A 21,051-nucleotide genomic window follows, 5' to 3' on the forward strand; every position below is an offset into this window, starting at 1 on the left:
TTGCGGGGACGGAAAGTGTGGTGCCTGGCAGGGATGCAGCGAGGTCGCGAAAGCTGTGGGAATCCCAAAGTTTACAGCTTTGAGGTTTCGGAGCAAGAGGTTTGGCACTTTTTGCGGGAGATGGGCTTTTCAAACCCTCTTGTTCCGAAACCTCAACGCTGCAGACTGTGGGACTTCCGCAGCTTTTAGGACCACGCTATGTCCCTTCTAGGTAATTTATTTATTTATTTATTTATTACTGACAACGGGAAAAACCTTTAGTTTTTAGTTAACAATTGTTCTGCCTGAGGAAACGCAATGCACAAGCATTAAAAACTATTTAAGTGATAACCGCGCGATACTTCCCTTATGTAGGTGAGTTCGAAGAGTGCTGAGGGGAATAGAGAAGAAGGCAATGTCTGAGTGACATTGGTTTGCCTCATGTATAGCCCTGTTGATGGGCTCGGCCGTGTTGTAATAAGATGTAGGTGTAATGCACCTTGGACTTGTAGAGGAAGTGGTCTAAATATGGGCTACCACTTTTATTTCAGAATTTTTGCCACACCTGTTGAAGATTTTTATGATCCGACACTTGAATCTGTATGTTCAATATGTTTACTTTATTATATTGTGAAAAACAGTAATGTTTATTTCAAATTCTATATTTAAAATAACAGTACGAAACTTCGGCTTTGAAAGTGGAGTCTAAATATGGGCTACTATTAAAATAATCTAAAAAAACTAACTGCACATTTTCAGATTAAATCTTTTTAAAACATGTCCAAAATGCTAATAAAAATAAACTTAGATGGTGATGGTGTATTTACAGTAGTCAGAGATGCACATGTCCTTTTCAACACTCGCACAGGCATGGTGTGCCCACATATAAAGACGTTTAATTATAATAATAATAATATAACACTGAAAACACTTCACCAAAAGTTCTCCCCGTGTCTTTAGAGAGAAGTCTTCCGCAACACGAGTAACTTGCATCCTCGTCATCTGGGTCATTACTACGCGATGCTATTCGTTATAAAAAATTACGCGAAAACAAGCTTACAATGTTAACAATATAGTGCTCATAGCAAATTAACTCTTAGTTCACTAGATTATTGTTAGAAAAAAATAAAACGAACGTAGCTGTTAAATCTTTCAGATTCGTACGTTCGTTCTTTTAACGCGTTTTGCAACACAACATGTTAACCAAGCAAATGTAAGCCATTATCTGTTTCACACAGCTCCTTTTCTTTCTCAGTCGTAGTTTTACACCTTTGCCGATGGAGCGAAGCACCCACTATGTCCTAATAATTCAACTAGCCCATATTTGCACCACTTCATCTACAGTGCTATGGAGTATCGATGAAATTCTCTATCTTTCATGGAAAAGTAAGGTTCGCGTGACGATTGTATTTTTGCAAGAGTTTCTACTTTCTTCGTTTTCGTTCCCCTTTCATCGGCCATTTTCCCTGTCCTCCCCCCTGCTAATTCACTCCCCACTGCCGATTACGTTAGCCTCGTTTCCCTAAGCATCTATTACATTCATCTCTCGAGGCAGTTCGCTGTTTTCCTCGCACCGCTCGTCGACTTCGTCATTCTTCGACCCCGTCCCTTTCCATCTCTCGCTTCTTTTTTCATTCTTCGTACGCTTTCGCTCCCAGACCCCCACCGTTCTTTCCCTGGCTAGCGACGGACTCGAGACGCTCGGAGAATATCCACGGAACTTCGAACTTCCTGACAATCTTTCAAACCCAGGACTTCCCTCAAGTTTCGACGTTTCATGACATTCGAGATTTTCGAGTCCCTAGAGGCTCTTCGACGAAGTCCCGATCATTTGCAATCCTGTCACAGAGTGGACTTTACGTGATCGAACTTCTACTTTTTCACAGCCTATACTTCTTTTGAGTGATATTCAATATGCACCTTTACCATAATTCACTATTCCTCGTTCCGTGGTATGAATATAGGTCATGAGATAGGTCCAAGAAGATCTTGTTGAAGTTGAAGTTAAAATTGAAAATGGTTAGGGTTGCGGTTGAGGTTGAGGTTGAGGTTGAGATTGAAGTTGAAGTTAAAGTAGAAGTTAAAGTTAAAATTGAAAAAATTTAATTCGACACTGAAGTTGAAACGTTTGACGAATAAAAAAATTACCTTCACTCACCACATGACGATTTTTTTTTAACTTTTATTCGTTATTCGAAATTTTATTGATATAAATATTTTGCCAATCTCTGCTTTATGTATACCATCTTCAGGATATATTTAGCTAAACTTACGAGTTCGATTAATGACCGCGTAGATCCCTTCTCTGGGTCACTTAACTCTCTGGATTCCCTTAAATTACGGATTAAATTCATGATTACACTTTAGCTATTATCCGATACCGTCACCAGCGGTATCAGTAACTACCTAAATACCTAATTAGGAGTACAGAAAGAATTTCCACCCTGTGAAATCGAGTGACCGAAGTATAGTCGCTGAAAACCGCGCAAAAATTGATACCCATCGCTACCTTCTCCGATCTCTCGTGAGAGAGTCATCCGCGCGATTCCCTCCACCTCCATCCGGTGGAGCGAACAGAGGGGCCGCGGGTATCCTCCGCGAGAGGAGACGAGCAAGGATTTCGTTGTTCGCGCTTCTCGCAGACATGTCGGATCAGTTGGCATTCGCACCACCGCCGAAAATCCTCTCCGCTCCTCGCGCTCTCATCGCGAATACGTGCCTCTCCGGAATCTTCCGCGAAAGCCAGTGCCTCCGTCCTCGCGAAATCCTCCGGTTACAACGTGCCCGGCAATCGTGACCGTTAGTGGTGCCCACTTCTCGCTCCGACTCGGTCCCGACTCGAGATCGATCCCCGATCTTATCACCGTCGACAGCGGCCAGAAGCGATCTCCATTCGGCGGATTTCGCGGCTAATTGCATCGAGCGGCAGCCTGATCTCGTTTATTCCCGAGCGGCGCTCGCGAGGATCGATCGCGGTGCCATTAGAGAAGCTAACGCGCGTTTCCCTGGCGCGGCTCAACGAGCGGTAAATTCTATTTGTCAATACGTTTTCCGGTCGATAGATTGAATTTATAGTTGTGTTACGCTCGCACAGCCCGGGGACGCGCCCGGATTCCCCGCGATTATACAACAATCACGATTCTTCTTCTGATCTTGTATTCCGCGGATCCGATCTAATCCAGCCTTCTTCCCCCGCGCTCCCTCGTTTCAGCATACTGTCAGGCGTCTCGCGAGTGCCACGGAGCACGCGTGTTCGCCTTTTAGAGTTAGCTGGAATCCAAGCACGACCCAGCCGCTGTTTATTTTACGCTCGACGTGACGGTGAATCCGTATCCGAGCGAACTCGTGTAAATCTTGGTGACGGTAGTTTGGGAGCGGCCGGGAACCGTTGATTCGCCGCGGGTGTTGCGAGCAATCGTGGCTGGAAAAGCGCGGGGCAAGGATCGAGGGTTTTTTTTCTTCTCGAAACAAGCGTTCGCGGGATATTGCTGCGAAAGGGAAGAGTCGCGATCGCTGATCGATGCTGTGGGAACTGTTTGGACAGGACCACCCGGCGTAGAAGGAAGCGGTCGGAGCGGAATCATTTCGGCAGGCCCATCTGCGTGCGCGAAGTGGGCCGGCCAGGCCCCAGGCTGTAGGCCAGCGCGAGTTTCGGGCCCGAGGACCGGCGGTTGCGGAGAAGGAGCCGTGAGAGAGGAACAACGAGAAAGATTGTCGGAGAAAGAAAGCCTGGTTAAGATGAGTCACTCGGTATGCTCGTGAATGGAGTGCCACTTTGATCGGAGCTGCCAGCGCGAGCGCGTTGAGCCTCTCGGCGAGTAAAGCGCACGAGTTAGAGAAGACAGTGGGCTCTCTAATCAAGATCGGGGAGCGGAAGACGCGGGCGGTCGAGTGGGATCACGCCGAGCATGTAAGCAGCATCGTCCGTGACAGAGGTCCCGAAGGTGAGCGTGGATGAATTGAATAGTTCCCCCGGAGCAAAGGGATCGAGGGTGATCATTGGAGCGGCGGTTGCCGGCCTGCCGAACGAGAGGAGATAGGAGAGAGATTGGCAGCCAGTGGAATAGGACAAGATGAGCAGACGGACCGTGCCTGCGGCTGGGCTGAACTCCTGCGAGAGGATCAGGCCGGAACGACCCAGGAACCCTATCCAGAGGCTCGTCTGGGGTCCCGGCTCCCAATTCCAAGTCAGCCAGATCGGCCTGTCCGAGGACGAGGGATCGAATCCGAGGATGGCTCTGAGAAGGTACGCGCGCGTGCTCGACATCGATCCCGGTTTGCATTTAAATGCACCGTGGAGGGAATCGCGAATAATCGCCGCTTCGATTGCTATTAATGTATGCGCATAATCCGGGCGTGTGCAGGCGATACCGCGAAACCTGCCGCTTATTGAATCGGGAGGAATCGCGGGGCGAAATCTAGCGTTGAATTCGACGGCTGAAGCGTGTCGTGGTAATCCCTAAGGGACTGGTTATCGCATTGGTTAGGATCCAGTGCGATTACACTCGTGTCGATCAATTGGATTATTAGGGATCACATACAAATGTTTCCCAAGTCGCGACACCCTTCTATCATATTCAAATAACCTGGTACCCTCCAGAAAACACTGGGAACCACTGTCGTATACATTTCGATGACAATTGGGATGCAAATCTGTTCCTTTCTGTAGGCGATGTCTATCGTTGTTCGACCTTCAAAGGTGTCTTTGGGGCGGATTAACGCTACCGAGGCAGTGGCTGATATTCCCTCGGGCGTCTAGCCAATATCCCCGTCGCTAGGACCACTCTGAATAGCGCCTCTGTTTGCTTTGAACAGGCTGCTGAGACTGTACGAGGGCAGGCAGTATCGCGAGGCAGCGGGCTTCCTCATCAAGCTCCCTCATTACACCCTGAAGGCGACCCTGCCGGACATTCCAGTGGACTTGTTGGTCGAAACTCTGCCCCACAGCCTGTCCCTGCTGGAGGCTCTGTACTCGAGGCTGGTCGAGCTGAACATCAGCGACACGAAGCTGCTGCGCGTGGAGCAGGTCCTCTGGAGGATCGTGCACCTGATCTCGACCAGCCAGGACCACTTCCGCCTGCGGATCTGGTGCAAGCTGCTGGTGTCCCTGAGCAGGCTAGCCCCGAACGCCAGGAGCACGCTGGTCGCGAGGAAGAAGGCCCTGGAGAGGGCCGTGGAAGGGCTGGGGAAGCACGGCTTGGTGGCATCCTCACCGACCAGCAGCTCGGAGAACGCTGGCGCCTCGAATCTGCTCCCGTTACCCGTGGCGCTTAAAGACGAGCTCGAAGGGAGGATCGACGCGTACAAGCTGGCCGTGCACAAGATCGAGAGCTTCGGCAAGCACGCCAGAACGCACAAAGGTGAGCGACTGCCTCTCTGTAATCAGTATGTAGGATCCTCCAATTAATGAGATCGCAGCGCGCTGCGCGAAACCACGCGTGGGAGAAAGTAGGAATGTTTAGGTACGCGACGCTCGCGATCCGATTACCGTCATCTCGCCTCTCAAATGACACAGCCTCGATCCGATTCCCCAAGAATTTTTCACCGCGAATTTCAAGGAACGATCCTAAAACAAGGCATCCCAGAATCTTTCAGACTCCAGTCCCTCGAGGAGATCTCTTGGCGCGTGTTTCCCCTGAAACATCGCCTTCGTCCACCGTCTGTCGCGACATGAATCACGCCTCGCGTGAGAGCAGAGTACACGCGTGATTAACTCCGGCCAGCGTAAGGAGGAGAGCTCGCGTTGTCAGAGACGATGTCTGATCCCGCGTAGAGGCTCGTAGAACCGTGAAGTATCGGATTTTAACGGGGCTGCGACGGACACGTTACATAATCCGGCATGCAAATACGCCGCGCAGATGCGTCGGACGCTAATGCGTTTACACGCGGCCAGATTCGCGCGACGTGGTTGTGGGCGTCGCGTCGCCTCGACCCGTCCTCTCTTTCGCCTCTGCTCCGTGCACCGCAGCGTTTCCGACCTTTGCAGGCGTGGAAAGTTCGTTACGCTCGGGGGTAGATGTATGGGGCTGCTTCTACACAGGGAAACGGTTCCGCCGAATCGGTGAAGCACGAGAAATTACAAAAATACGCGTCCGTCGAATAGGGCATCATTTCGACGAGCTTGTCCCGGGAAATTAGCAACGCTAGAGTTTATTGCTATCCGTGATTAATGCACCCCCTCGGTGGCCAGCGGGATGATCGAGTGGCTGGAAAAGCGACTCGAACGATCCTCTGTCAGGTGCCGAAGATTCATTGCCGGGCGAGTGAAATCATAGGTTTCCCGGTTGCTCGGTGGCCTTCGGAGGAAAGTAACCGCGCCGCGGCTTTTCAGCGGACCAAGGTGTACAGGCGGCCTCGCACCAGCGGCAACTTTCCCTCAAGTACAGCGAGATCCAGCAGAGGCTGATCGATAATCAGAGTCTGCTGAACACGTTGGAGAAAGCCGGCGACCCGAGCGGCTTAGAAAGTCTGCTATCGGAGCTGAAGCGAAGGGTCGAGCAGGACAAGGAGGCGCTTAGACAGTGGACAGCCCTGAGACGATCCACGATCAGCGGCAACTCGAAGAACCCGCCTCTGGCTGCCAGGCTGCTGCAGTTCTCCAGGGGCTGTGAGCTGGCCCTGCAGCTGATGGACCAGGACAATCCACAGGTGAGTTGCTCGAGCCTGAAACTTCATCATCGCTCTCGTTGGATAGTCGACGGCGTTCCTTATCAGTCGTTTCAGAAAGTTAAGGGGGACTCCATTCTGATGCTTGGATTTTTTATATAGTTTTAAAGCAACGTTTATTTTGCTAGAAAATTTTTTTTTATGAAAAATTGTACCAAATGGCGGCGGAGAAAATGGTTTCCCGGAGGACTGCAAATAAAACTGGCCCACACTCCCGGGAATGACTGGATCATCTGAGAAGGAAATACCAAAAAGATATATAAACTGGAATGTATTATCTTCCACCTAGCGTAGGCTTTTTTTGATATTCCACTTATTCGATTTTTTACAAGCATTTCAGTGCAAATTTGTATATAAAAAATTAAAGTCAATTCTTCAAACTGTTGTAATTTAAAAAGTAATTCGAATTTTGAGAAAATCCTACGCTAGGTGGAAGATAATATATTCCAGTTTATATATCTTTTTGTATTTCCTTCTCAGATGATCCACTCATTACCGGGAGTGTGGCCAGTTTTTTCGCAGTCCTCCGGAAAGCCATTTCGTTCAATTTCCCATAAAAATTCTTTTTTAGCAAAATAAAGGATGATTTAAACCTATATAAATAATCCAAACCCTATATTTTTATTTATACGAACAAAAAAATCCCTAGCTTTGTCTTTTGTTAGTGGCTTCGGGGTGGGGTCGCCTCTTAATCTAGTCGATAGCGGATGTCTCAGGGAAATAGAATCGACTCGATCGCTGCGTTGATTCCGCGTGGAAAGCTGAGTGAATTCCGGAGAAATATCATCGCCGAGTATCCAGGCTCTTATCCCTTCGCTAGCCTCCGTCCCGTATTTACCGTGGAAACGCGAAAACGATCCAAAGGAACATAAAATACGGCCCCGGAGAGGAGGGAACGTTGGAACCACTGGCAGTCCCAAGAGATTGTGGCTCAGCAGCGTGCCGTTTGATGAACAAAGCTAGACTCGCGAGCGCAGATCCTCTAACCACGCGAAATCCCTTAAGGACCCTCCCGTGCTCTTAAATTACACGAGTGTCCCGTCGCAACGCGACCGTGTGCCCTTTGCAGCGTGTGCCTTTCCAACTACGGAAACGCAGACTCGGCTTATCGATCGAGCGACTACTCGATTCCTAAAATCCACCTGGCAATCGCGGCCTCGCGAAACTTGCCGCACGTTTCGAACACAATCTACCATCTTCAGCCTCCCCATGAAAATTAATCGAGGCGATTAAACCGCGCTGTTTAGGCATCGCAGCGAACGATTTTCGAATGCCCAGCGATCAATGGCGTATAAACGGCGCGCTGGGTTGCGCCTCTATTTAAAGAGGCCGCGGACGAGGTCGAATCAAAATTTAATGCACAATTAGCGAACGTTTCGTTCGATAACGACGTGTCCCGACCGCGGTGATGAGCGAAACAGGCTGACACGCGCGTTAATCGACCAGCGTTTGCGATTAATAAATGTTTGCCCGCAAGCTTGCAAGCTCGGTTTCGGGCTTTCTGCAAAATTCGATGGACAACACAGCGTCCCGGGGATCGCATCGATACGCCTCTGCTCGTTTCCAGGCCGATTTCCAATCCCCGCTAATAAAATTCCCCCGCGGCACGTAACTCGAGCGAAATCGCCCCGCGAGACGCGAACAAAGGGCGTTGCTCGCGTGTTAGATTAATTATCCCCCAGTTTAAATTCCGACGGTCTTTAAAGCTTTGAAAGGTTCTGTCCGATCCAATTCCGCTCGGGATTCCTCTGAATCGCGTCCGTGACAGTATGCGAGGGGCGAAGCCGTCACGAAATTCCGAGGAGTCCTTTCCGGCGAATCGAACCAATTCCAGCTGGAGCGAGAGGCAAGAATCGGTTTCGGGGAGCTTCTTCCAGTTCGCGGGAACGCTTTAGTGGCGCGGGAAGAAAGCAGGGTCAGTGGCTGTTAATTAAAAGGCGGCGCTGGGCGAGTGCGCGCGGTTTCGGCGGCGATACGGTGGATCGTTTGAGCCGCTAATTAATCAGGTTTCGCGGGGATCCACTTTTACCAGCGGAGGCGAAGAGAGATGATCGATAGGGAATCGCCTTCCTCCGCTCCCGCGACTCGTAAATCGTCGGATTCGAAGGAGACGGTAACGACTTCACGCGACCCCGATTTCACGCACGAATTTCGAAAGCCTTGGGAACGGAATGGCCAGTGTAGGGGAGACCGGGGCTAGTTGATACGTTTTTCAGTTTTGTTTGAATTAATTACTTGATAACAAACGCGCTGAAATATCCTTTGTTCCTTCCTCTTTATTGTATTGTAAATGAAAAGTTGATAAAACACATACAGAATGAGTGAAAAAAATTTATTTGCACGAAGGTAAAATGTATGAATTTACCCCGCTGCGGGGCTGGTTGATACGTTATTCTGTTTTCAATTTTTTTCATTTTTATTTGAATTAATTACTCGATAACAAATATGCCAAAATATACTTGGGTCCTTCCTCTTTAATATATTCTAAACGAAAACTTGAGAAAATACATGCAAAATGAATGAAAAAATGTTACTTTGACGATCAATTTGGATGTATCAAAACTATTTACTTTTTCTCTGTATAAACGAGAACAGTTAAAAAAACGATTGTTAACGTCAATGTAGGAAAGAATTGAACAACGATCTTCACATATATACATATATACGGTGTCGAGATAATTCGTTTTTATCAACTTGCCCCTGTATCAACTATGCCCGGTCTCCCCTATTCATTTTCCCTGAAAAATCAGTGCACTCGGATGCCCATCGTGGCGCGGCCCGAGCGCAAAACATTCCATAAAATAATGGAGCCACGGCGAACATTCTAAAAGCTACAGAAACTCCATTTACCGAAATGTTTGTCGCATCTCTTTGTTATCGAAACCCTGGCATCCCTGTTGATTTTCCATTTGCGCCGCGTCCTTTTTCCATCTCTCGGCGCGCCTGGCGAACGGCCGCCGGTGCCGGCTTCCAATTTCCATGAGCGTCGCGGAGAATTTGCAAGTCAGCTCGAGAAGCAGATTCAAAGGCTGCCAATAACTCTGTGACATCGAGTGGACGGCCTCGTCGCGTGGGATCTCGGTTTCTTCTGTCCGCGGCAGATTAGAGGGGATGCGGCCAAGTGCCCTCGGGACGAGGATTTGAAGGCACGCGGACATTTCTGCGCAGGCATTCCGACTGGATGAAAATCTGGGGGACGAGTACGAGGAGGAATCCAGCAGCAGCGCGGGCTACCACACGGACGAGAGCTGCAGCCCTACCCCTGAGCCCCTGCTGGCCAGGAGCAGCTGCGAGCTTCTCAGGCTCGAGGGGAATTTTTCCAACTACGGCGAGGCCACCGCGGAACGGCTGGCCGAAAGGTACGCCGCCCTCTACGGCCAGGCTCATTTGCATACCTTGGACGCTCTGGACGCTCTGCAGCCCCTCAAGGACGCAGCCGACTTGAAAGCCAAGATTCTCTACTCGGTGGTCGTGGTAAGTGGCACTTTATGCAGAGTAGGAATAATCACGGCGACCCCTTAATGCGCCTGCATCCGATCGCCCGTCAAAGAGAAGCGGGTTGGTTAGGTAATCGTTGCGGGCGGTGTCTCTGTTTAGAGTTTAGGGCTCGGGGGTGAACGAACAACATAGGGGCAGAGAGGTCCGATCGGCTGATTAATCCGCTAACGGGGTAGGTCTAGCGTAACAGCTCGTTTGCCAACGCCACCTTCAGGAATTTATTTAACAAAAACTATGAGCTCGTACTGTCTGGCGATTTGCTCGCGTATTAAGGTATGTTTGAAGTAGTACTCAGAATTTTTTTCACCTCTTCTATTCCTCCAAACAATAAAAATTTGCAGAATGAAAAATGTTTGACTTTTGCTAAAAATTTTGCTGTTTATTTTCTGTAATATTATTCCTTTTGGAGGTAGAAACGCGTCCGTGGTTACAACTATGGCGACAATCGTAATATAGAAAATAAAAATTAGTTTTTACATTTTGGATGAGTATCACAGTCCCCACACCATCGCTCGTCGGAAAATAATTTTTTGAAAAAGTTTGCGCCACCGACTATGTGATAAAAAGAGCTAAAAAAATTCTGATTATTTCTTCAAACATACCTTAATGCACAAGAAAAACGACAGACAGTATAAACGTATAATTTTTGTTAAATAAATTCTCGAAGAGGGTGTTGAAAAACGAGCAGTTAGACTAGAGTACCCCTTAAGGGGTTATATCCGTCTAGAGGTCCGGAAAAAGCATACAAGTACAGGAATTTTTGGGGGGAAAAGTATAAGTGAAAATCATACGCAATGTTTTTCTACTAAAAGACACATCTTTTAACTATATTATTCTAAATTTTCATGAGATATTATTATTAACTAAAGGAGATATCGACTTGCATGTGAGTCGTGTTTTTTTTTAAGCATTAGCTGGTGGACATTCCCTAGGCCAAACGGTGCATCTGAAAGCACAAATTGAAATAAATTTTAAAAATAAATAACTTACAGAAGTACCCGACGTTCTCCGAATTTTAATATTGTATTTTGGTAAAAAATGGCGACCGTTTAAAGTTGAAATATCGAATTTCGTAAAAAAAATTCCTTTTTTCCAAGAAGACCTATATCCAAGCCAATATCTCCTGCAGTTAATAATAATACATCATGAAAATGTAGAATAATATAGTTAAAAGATGCATCTTTTAGTAGAAAAACATTGCGTATGATTTTCACTTATACTTTTGCCTCAAAAAAATCCTGAACTTGTATGCTTTTTCCGGACCTTTAGGTGAATGCAACCCCTCAGCGGAGCGATCGAGTCCGCCAGTGGAATTTCCCCAACGATGCTTCGAATTAAAATTCTCTGTCCGACAGTCGAAAAATGTCCATCGTGTCCCACTGTCGAGCGGAAAGATCGTTTCTCTGGCGCGGACGATTGAAAAAAAGGTAACGATAGAGCGCGCGAGCAGGCTGCCAATCATCACCTTTCACTCCCGCCTTTCTCCCCCCGCCTGTTTTTGTTACTTTATCTGAACGCGCCGTGGTCGTTATCGGAGTACAAACGCGGCTGGTTTCCCTCGTCGTTTCCGCGACAGTGGGATGGAAATTCGCGTACGAGTTGCGCGGAAAATTTCCTTTGTCCCGTGCAGCCACCGCCGCGTCAGCGTAGGAACAGTTTTCGAATTGGCGGTCCGGGAGCGGGAAAAACAAAGGGGGGGGGGGGCCAAGTGGTTCGCGGAACTAATTTCCCTCTCGCAATCAGCCCGAAAAGTTGGCGAAATTTCAGCGGCAAAATCCGTCATGGAAGAAAATGCTAATTAGCCGTTGAAACAACGAGCGTGACACGCCGGCTGGCTTGTTTTCCAAAAACGGGTCTCTACCCCTCGGACCGCGACGCGGCGGGATTACTCGGTTCACGGTTCAATTATTCGGCCGGAAAATAGCGGAGTGGAAAGGGGGAAATCCGTGGCGCGCAATAATGCCGGTAAGCACACGAGGGACCCTCCTCTTTCGCCGGCGACCCCTGAAGTTGCAGCACGCCCGTCGTCAGGCGGAAACGGTCGCCGTCAAAGGTATCGGTAACCGCAGCCCGGGATATTGGTTCGCGTGGTTTGCGTTGATCGCGCGAACCGAATCTCCTCTGCCCGTGGTGCTCCGGGGACCCTGCTGGAGGGACACCTCTAGTAATCCCTGTTTTACATTCACCGTTGCAAAGTAACTCTCGGGACGTAGCCGTTCCATTAGTTCCTGAACAATGCACGCTCTTGCGCCGCTGCTGGCCACCCAGATGAACGCCCACTGACGAATTAATAGCAGTAATACGTGGCGATCATTTCTCTTCCCGTTCTCTGACGACGAAATCGGGGGTTGAAGACGGTTATGAGAACCGAAATCATCTTGAAACAGGAGTGAAAAAGGTCCTGGGCTAAATTTACTTCGGTTCCGGTTCCACAAATATTATAGCGAGTCCATAAAGGATCGATGGATTCATTATTGTTGTAAAAACGATATATAACAGTTTAAAGTAGTTATTTTCGGAACAGTTTCAACCCCTGGACGAAATCAGCGTAGAGCTTTAAAAGAAGGGAGCGGGGGAGACAGAATCGGTGTCTAATCGGAAAGGCAAACCCTAGATCCCGTAGAACGCGGCACGTAGAAGGCGAAGAGACACCGGTCTGATCCTCGCGCAGAAGAGACGGTAACGAGAGCACAGTTCCAAGTGCGCGTCTCGTGTTTCACAGCGTGATTCGAGACTCCGTGTGGCCTCCAACAGGGCAGACGTTTAATTCCGACTAACTTTCCCTTCCAACCCGCGACTCGATCGAGATCAACCGTTAATTCCCCAATTTCCTGCGAGAAACGCGAACACCGAGGTTGCTTTAATCTTCCGCGGCCACACCATGTATTTTCGCGAGAATTTCCAGCAGCATTATTGCGGACGCTTTACCTAAACGAGGAGGATTTCTTGTTTGCGTTAATTAGTCGGCCATTCGAGCGTTAAACAGAAGGATGGGAAGAATGGGCGATTGAAGTGGCGTAATTCCCAGTAGTAAGCGCGAGCTGAACTCGCACGATCTCATCAACATGATGCAGAGAGATCTATCGTAGAAGAGAATCCCACAGAATTGCCGAAGATATTCTTAGCCAAAGCTGGTCTTCCCAGCGCGTCAACAACAGCAAAAACAATAACCAATTTCGTTATTCCATTCGTAGAGAAGGAACCGAATAGGGTTGTCAACTGTAATATAATATATAGTAGTATTGTACTATATTTTTGTCTAGTGTACCTACTGTATACTGTTAGAAAAAAGAAACCGCACGTGAAAATACTATACTTCCGATACATCGATAAAATTCTACAATTTTTACTTATTTTTGTTATTCCACAGCGACATCGAAACTTTAATTTGCGAATTGAAACGTTAAGCTTCTGAACGTGACTTGAAAATAGTTTTGTCTTACCTGCTTGTCAAAATTTATATAAAATGATTTCATTCTTTCTCTGCATTTCTGCCACTTCAGCTTTTGCAGAGAGGATTTTTGCATGAAATCTATCTCTCAGAAAAAATGCGCCCCTCAAACCATTGATATATGTGTTAGAGACTGCGAAACGCGTAAAAAGATATACGTTTAAAAGATGAGATGCCGTTAGTTTAATATAGTTTTATTTTGCACCATATTCCTCTGAAAAGTACTATATTTTTCACAATGTACTATATCTTTTATCGCTTTTGGCGGTAAAGTACTATATATTCCTGAATAAATGTTGGCAACCCTAGGGCCGAACAACCGTGCAATCGCGTAGCAGACCCAGCGACGGATAAAAGCCACGGAATTCGGCAAATGGGAAACTACCACCGGTGCTAACTCCGTAAGTGGTATTATGCCAGCGCCAGGGACCAGGAACCGCAGGCTTTTTCCTGCGGCGAAAAATGACCAAACCACAGAGACATACGCTCGTAGAGACGCGCGTGCTGGTGCACAGGCTCGGGACGGTTCTTCCGTTGCCTCGGGTCATTGCGTAATTATTCCGCGAGCCTTTCCTGCGAAATAATTGTCGGAGAGCACAATGGATAGATAGAGAATCGCACTGCGAATACATACGATCCTTTCTCTTTGACTGGCTTCCTAGTGTAACTGTTACCGCGATACCGTTACGAGTCGAAAAGTTCACGCACGTATGGGCCCAGTTTCACGCTCTGCTCGCTCTATTGTCGTTCTTTTTTCTCAGCTCGGTGGCCATAGTCGCGACAAGAAACGTGGGCTGTTCATGGACACCTAAGTGTTCCGCAGAGATGGGCCAAATTTTTATTTAAAGAAAGTTGCGAATGACGAATAGAAATGTTAGAAGTATTATTCGTCATGCGTCGAATAAAGATAACTTTTTTATGCGTCGAGCGTTTCAACTTCAGCGTTGAATAAATTTTTCAACTTTCAGTTTAACTTTCAGTTTAACTTTAACTTTAACTTTAACTTTAACTTTAACTTTAGCTTTAACTTTAGCTTTAACTTTAGCTTTAACTTTAGCTTTAGCTTTAGCTTTAACTTTAACTTTAACTTTAACTTTAACTTTAACTTTAGCTTTAGCTTTAACTTTAACTTTAACTTTATCTTTAACTTTAACTTTAACTTTAACTTTAACTTTAACTTTAACTTTAACTTTAACTTTAACTTTAACTTTAACTTTAACTTTAACTTTAACTTTAACTTTAACTTTAATCGACGTCGAATAAATTTAAAGCTAAGGTTAAAGTTAAAGTTGAAAAATTTATTCGACGAATAAAAAAATAACTTTATTCGTCAAATAATCTAAAGTTTAAGTAACTGTTATTCGATCCGTTACTTAAATCATTTTTTTTTTAATTAATGCCCAACTCTGGTGTTCCACTTGCCTTACAGTTTAGTTGCTTCGACCGTAGTTTCCCCTTCTTCCCTTATTCGTCCCCAGATTTGCAGGGAATAAGCATAAAGGGTGGAAGAAACCGAAAGGGCACACTCGTAAGAGCCATTGCGACTCGGTGCCAGCGACTCGATTATGGAAAAAATCGATTATTAATCCAGAATTAAGAGAGAGGTACCTAGAAACACGATCCGAAGATGGACGAAGAGAGACGGAGTCGCTTTCGTCGCGGATATTTATTTTAGTTCATCGATTTCCCAGCCGACCGGTGTGCGGGCAGGCACCTGTATGTATGCAAAGTAATAGCCCTAGGCTGACGGACTAGCGCCTCTGCCACTCGCCGGCTACACTCGATCGCAAAAGTGCACCCTCGCCGCCCCTCCCGCGACGGCTTTGACGTTAATGGTCGATCGATCGGACGGCGGATGGGTGCGTGGTGGTGGTGTGATGCCGGCAAAAATAATCTTCGGCTGTACGTGTTGCGCCAGCGACGGGATCAACCGTTGCCCCAAGCAGCATCCAAATGGAACGTCGCTTCAAAAAACAGCTTCCACTTAAGAAAGTAGAATAGCCCCGCGATTAGTCAGACAGACAGATTACTCCGTGCAACATCCACACCCTTTTCTACGTCGCTTCCAACTCCTTCGTTATTTTTTAAAAAAACAAAAAGAAACATCAATTCCTTCCCTAAATCCTTATTTATTTTTATTTCACATTATTATTCGGACGACTCCTTTTAAATAAAAAAAATTACCTAAATTATTGTCAGGAAACGAATGTGATCAGAAGCTGTGTGGGTGGTCCTGACTCGTCGCGCTTGTACTTTGCAGCAAATAAGCGGAGTTCCAAAAAAGTCGAGTCCGTCAGCATAGAGCTCAGCTAAATTGCACACCCTTTATCCAATCCGCCACGCAACTCTCGACCTTCGAGCCCCTCTCGCGGAATATTTCTGGCATTTCCTCGTGGTAAATAACGTCGTCGATATTTTCCTCTGCGCGCGTACCGTTGATAGCCATTCAAAGAGCCTTTTCAGTCTCCTGGACCTTTGCTCGAGCTTCCCTCACACCCACTATTGTTTACGCGACTCCCTCGTCTCATCCACTTAGCCTAGGTCACACTTGGGAACTCAAAGGCTTCGAGCCTCTCTAATCGGCCAGCCTTGGCCGGCTCTAATCAGCAGGAAATAGAAACGCTTATCGCGAGCGGTGCCGACAACGTCAAGAAGGAGATCGAAGCACGTTCTTGTTTTCCCGCCACGTCCGGTCGACGTCACTCCTGGCGGCGCAGGATGCCCGACTCTGTTTTTCAACGCGACGAAAAGAGCGCGGGCTTTTATGCTTGCGAAACAAATACTCGGCGCCGCACCGTCGCATTGTGCCGGGAATAATTTGACCGGCTCGAGCTTTCACGCCTCGCGAACGGTGTCCGCGGCTGGGTAACCGCATTCGTCCTGGACGCGGCGTGAAAAGCGTCTGGTCGAGGGATAATCGAGCGATGTGCTCGCCGAAAGCCTCCGGGGGCCATTTTTCGGAGCAGCTAACGCTTTTAATTCGAACGCGAGAAATTGATTTTCCAACCAGTGAATACCCTCGATTATCCGCTGCAAGCTCGCGGGGAGTACGTGTCTCGCGTCGCTGGGAGCGTTTCAAAGTAGAAAATCCGGGTGAAACGATGCCGTAAAAAGCACGCGTCGAAGCGAAATCCACTTTCCGCCGTGAATAAATCATAGGATTATCAAAGCGGATCCCGCGTGTGTTGCCCCTCCTCGGGCTGACTCTCCCGTCCCTCGAAAGGGAAAAACGGAGATTTCGCCTCTGAGGGAAAAGCGAGACCCGCAGCTCTCGTGAACCCGCGAGCTAGATCCCCTGTTAGACCTCGCCGCTTAAAAGGGACTGGTTAATCCAAAATCGAGGGGAACCTCCTCTGCGCTCCCAAACAGAACCAATGCTCGATTCAACCTCGGCGTTTCCACGGCTCCCAATGCGCGCTGGCTGAAGCGAAGCGGGTGCTCGCAGCATTGCCAAAACCACCTGCTGAAAATTATATTTCAAACTGCGTTACTCTCGATTAGATTTCCAGCCCGAGCCCTTTACGCCTCTGAGGCTCCTCTCGTCGAAATTCAGCTCGCATTAAAAAAAAGAGCACGAACTCTAGCCGCGAATCACTCCCGGAGTCTTGGCCGATCTACCTCGACAGCAACTTTATTAATTACACGCCTTAAAGGTGCCAGGCAGTCGATTTTGTGGAAAATGAAGCACTTTATTTTCCATTAATTATGAAGAAATAATCTGAAGCTGAGGCTTGTTTTTTAACACAGTGTTGATTAAGATCGTAAGGTTTACAAAAGCATGCTTGTCTCGCCAAAAATATGCGTTAAAGAGGATTTTTAAAATAGTTGATTTTGTTGCGCAGCGATTTTAACGAAACGGGGCGAAATTCAGCGACCTGCTTGCAAATTCTACTTGAGAATACCTCTGGTTCTGCACTATAAGAGTAGCAAAGTTATGAAAATTTAAAAAATAGTGCGTTCTTTAGTAGACAATGAAGAGGTTTTAGTTTTATCTTATAAATAATAAGAGTATTAATAACTTCAATTAACGTTCAGGCAGAAACTACACTTTGGAAGCTCCGTTTTTTTAGTGACCTCTGCAAAACAAAAGAAACTGTTTTAAAAAGCCTCTTCAATGATCCATCTGTTGCGTCTTCTATAATGCATATTTTTGACTAAACAAACATGCTTTTGAAGCTTACGATGTTAACAAACTTTGTATCAAAGACCAAGCCCCAGCTTCAATTTATTTCTTTGCAATTAAATGAAAAAGAGATGCCTCATTTTCGACCAAAAAAAAACACGACTGCGTATAATCCCCTTAGAACCTATCGGCTCGCGAGAATCTAATAGGGACGATTAAAAATTATCCGGCAGAGAAGCGTGAAATATCGTTAATTACCCTGTCCTTAAAACATCTGTTGCAGCTCTCGTGGCGCGTGGCAGGCACGATTCAGTCGTCGAGGTACCTGGAGGCGCTGAAGATGCTGAACGGTACCGCGGTGGCGACGCAGCCGACGCCGGGGCTGGAGGAATGCGTGAAACGGCAACTGGCGGCTTCCGGTGCCTTAACCGGTTCCCAGGAGGTCGCGGAACAGGTGGTCAGCCAGCTGGAGAGAACGCTGTACGACTTTCCGTGCCTGCGAGGCTGCACGGAGGTGAGGAGCTACGCCGCCGCCTGCTCCAGTTTGGCCTGGGCCAGTCTGGCGCGCGTCACACCTCTGGTCCTCGACGTGGCGCAGTCCTTGGAGTTCAGAAGGGAAGTCCACGTCAGGCATCACGCGTCCCTGAACCCCAATGGGACCAAGATCAAGACGGTTCTGTGGCCTGGCCTGAGGGAAGGCTACCAGGGGCCTTGCCTGCATCGCGCGGTGGTCCTGACGTCTTAAACTGCGCTCGCATCAGGCGAACAGACATTTCGTTGGGTTGCTACGAGAGTTCTAGGGTTTTTCATTTACCACAGGTCTCTGTACGTCTGTGTACGTTCGATCGAATGGCGAGTGTGTACTTTGATTCCAACAGGGAGTTGCGAGGGAGAATAGGGTGGAGAGGGCAAAGGGATGAATAGAAGATAAAAAGCAGAGGGAGAGGAAATGGAACAAACACGATCAATGGCAGAACTTTCGCAGCTTTCCAGCAATCGGTGCAGTTGGCTTTGGGCGTTGAAGCGGGGTGGAGAACGCGGTAGAGAGGACTCCGTTTCAAGTATCAAGGGAATGTTACCGCTGAATAAAGGATTCGAGGGGGATCGGAGCGGAATTAAGTCCTTGAGAACAGTTCCTCGGAGCTGGCACAGTCCGCCGAACGAAGTAATCGAAAGGATTGATGGGCGAGCGCACGGCTGGAAACCGTGGGCGGCGTGCACGCGACGTACAGACAGGTCTACGCCGTTGGTCGCTCCAATTTCCACGCGTGCCTCGTCGCAGTCTTGAATTTCCCAAGGGGAGCCGGAATTACATTTATACTGCCGTCTTATGTAACAGAAACGCGTCGCACTCTTTACCGTCGCGAGATAGGGCCTTAGCGTCGTCGCCGTGATGAGATTCTTTAAAACCGCTCGGGTGGCATCCAGGTTGTTTTCAGAGGACACGGGGATCCTTGACAGGCGAGATTACGTTCGCGCAGATGGAAACGAGATACCTGTGTCTCGTCGAGCACGCCTGCGCGCGTAATTCAGATGTCACACTTTTGTAGCTCGGCACGGTACGTGGGGCATATTTATGCTGTACCATCGACACTCGGCTAACTGGGACGAAACGTAGGTACAGACTGTTTAAACAACGCGAAGAAACACCCAGTCTTGCTTAGACCAGAGACACTTGCTCCTAAACAGGGGCGGATTTGGAGATTTGGCGCCCCTAGGCTGACAAGTGTCTTTCCGCGAAATTTCATTAAATATTTTCATTCAGAAGAGTCGACGCAATTTCGTAATTAATTCAATGTGGCATGAGTTATTGCTAATTCGCTATATGAAATAAGAGAATTCTTTTTAAAGTTGTGGCAACTTTGCCTGTGTTTAAATCTTTTCGAATTTCTTTCGCCTAAAATTAACCGCTTCCCAAAATTTGGGACGCCCCAAGTTTTGTCGCGCCCCAAAATTTGTCGTCCTTCAAAATTTATCGTTCCCCAAAATTTGTGGCTCTCTCAAAGTTTTGCTATTCCCCAAAATTTGTCGCTCTCCAAGTTTTATCGCACCCCAAAATTTGTCGCTCCCCAAAATTTGCCGCTTCCCAAAATTTGTCGCTCCCCGAGTTTTGTCGCTCTCCAAAATTTACTGCTCCCCAAAATTTGTCATCCCTCAAAATTCACCGCTCCGCAAACTTTGATTCTTCCCAAAGTTCTCCGCCGCTGGCCGCAGCCTCCTCAGCTTACACCCAAATCCGCCCCTGGTCCTAACTGGTAGCGATCGGTGTAACTGGCTTCGCCCACATTTACCTAATGATAGCTCCATTCAAGCTGCCTTCAACGACCCCCTGAAACGAGGAAGTCATCGCGCGATAATTAGCCGCGACGCGAGAGCTCGCGGCCCGTGCGACGTGACGTTATTATTTCGCCATTATCGAAGGCCACGCTCGTTCCACTCACATAGCATCGCTGCATTCCACGGAAATCCGCCCGAGAGGTTCGCGAGAGGAATTTGAAAATCGTTCGTGCAACTTCTCGCGCGGCAGATGCCTCGCCGCCGTCGCCAAGAATTTTTCGCCACGGAATCGAGCGATCCTGGATTCCAACCAGGCCGCATATGCTCCTGGAGTGTCGATACATCAAGATCGTGGGCGTAGATCGATGGGACTCGTCCATTCGCCCCCCTGGAATCTTACGCTGGAAAAATGGTCCCCCTCGCGATCCCCTCCGACGACGAGACTTCATTTATTTTTGACGGGGCGGCGAGGATCGTCTACACGCTCTAAATTCCACGATAAATCGCCCCCTTTGCGGGCAGCCGCTTCAAAAGACTCGCTGTAATTCTAGGTGTACTTAAACCGTTTATTCGGACGTCGCGCGAAGTCATTAAGGGCGATTTTCTTCCTTAATTGGTGTCATCCTCTCTTAAACAAGCGGCAAGGATTACGCGCCGGCATAATCACGATTTAAAGCGCTAATATTTGCTGCTTAGCAGGGAAAATAGAAGTTTATCCGACGATCCACCTTGGAACGTAGTTATTAGAGGAGCTAAACAGGTTTCAAGTAATGTGTACATTAGTATTTCTCCTGGATGAAGGGTCCGTAGCCCCAATCTAAACAGGAACGCTAATTTCAGTGCCTTAACCACCGTGTACACCCACCTCTGGAAAGTTAGTAATTAACAGAGTGATCGACACCGTCAGGGACAAACGCTCAACGACCCAATAACTTAGCGTCATTAGCCGAGCGGATACAAACACCGACATTCCAAGCGTGCAATGATTCCTCCGCGTAAACTCGAAGGCACGCGACCGAATCAGCAATTCACAACGGGCCTGTCCCCCGAGTAGATA

The 21,051-nt window shown here is 47.8% G+C and overlaps 1 protein-coding gene across 3 annotated transcripts in view; it reads left to right on the top strand.

Moving 5' to 3' along the window:
* Positions 1–19,881, top strand: part of LOC143374014 (uncharacterized) — a 106,651-nt gene extending 86,770 nt beyond the window's left edge. For 2 of the 3 annotated variants that reach the window (XM_076821811.1, XM_076821810.1), the window contains exons 3-7: positions 3,524–4,225; positions 4,795–5,339; positions 6,311–6,627; positions 9,814–10,119; positions 18,001–19,879. In XM_076821811.1, the coding sequence (XP_076677926.1) occupies positions 4,053–4,225; positions 4,795–5,339; positions 6,311–6,627; positions 9,814–10,119; positions 18,001–18,462 (1,803 nt within the window). In that variant the 5' untranslated portion in view covers positions 3,524–4,052 and the 3' untranslated portion in view covers positions 18,463–19,879. Of the gene's footprint in view, positions 1–3,523; positions 4,226–4,794; positions 5,340–6,310; positions 6,628–9,813; positions 10,120–18,000 lie in introns of all 3 variants that reach the window. The other variant, XM_076821812.1, reaches the window with a different exon arrangement.
* Positions 19,882–21,051: the final 1,170 nt, after the last annotated feature.

The sequence above is a fragment of the Andrena cerasifolii genome, chromosome 10 (genome assembly GCF_050908995.1).
Source record: "Andrena cerasifolii isolate SP2316 chromosome 10, iyAndCera1_principal, whole genome shotgun sequence".
In the NCBI taxonomy this organism is placed as follows: domain Eukaryota; kingdom Metazoa; phylum Arthropoda; class Insecta; order Hymenoptera; family Andrenidae; genus Andrena; species Andrena cerasifolii.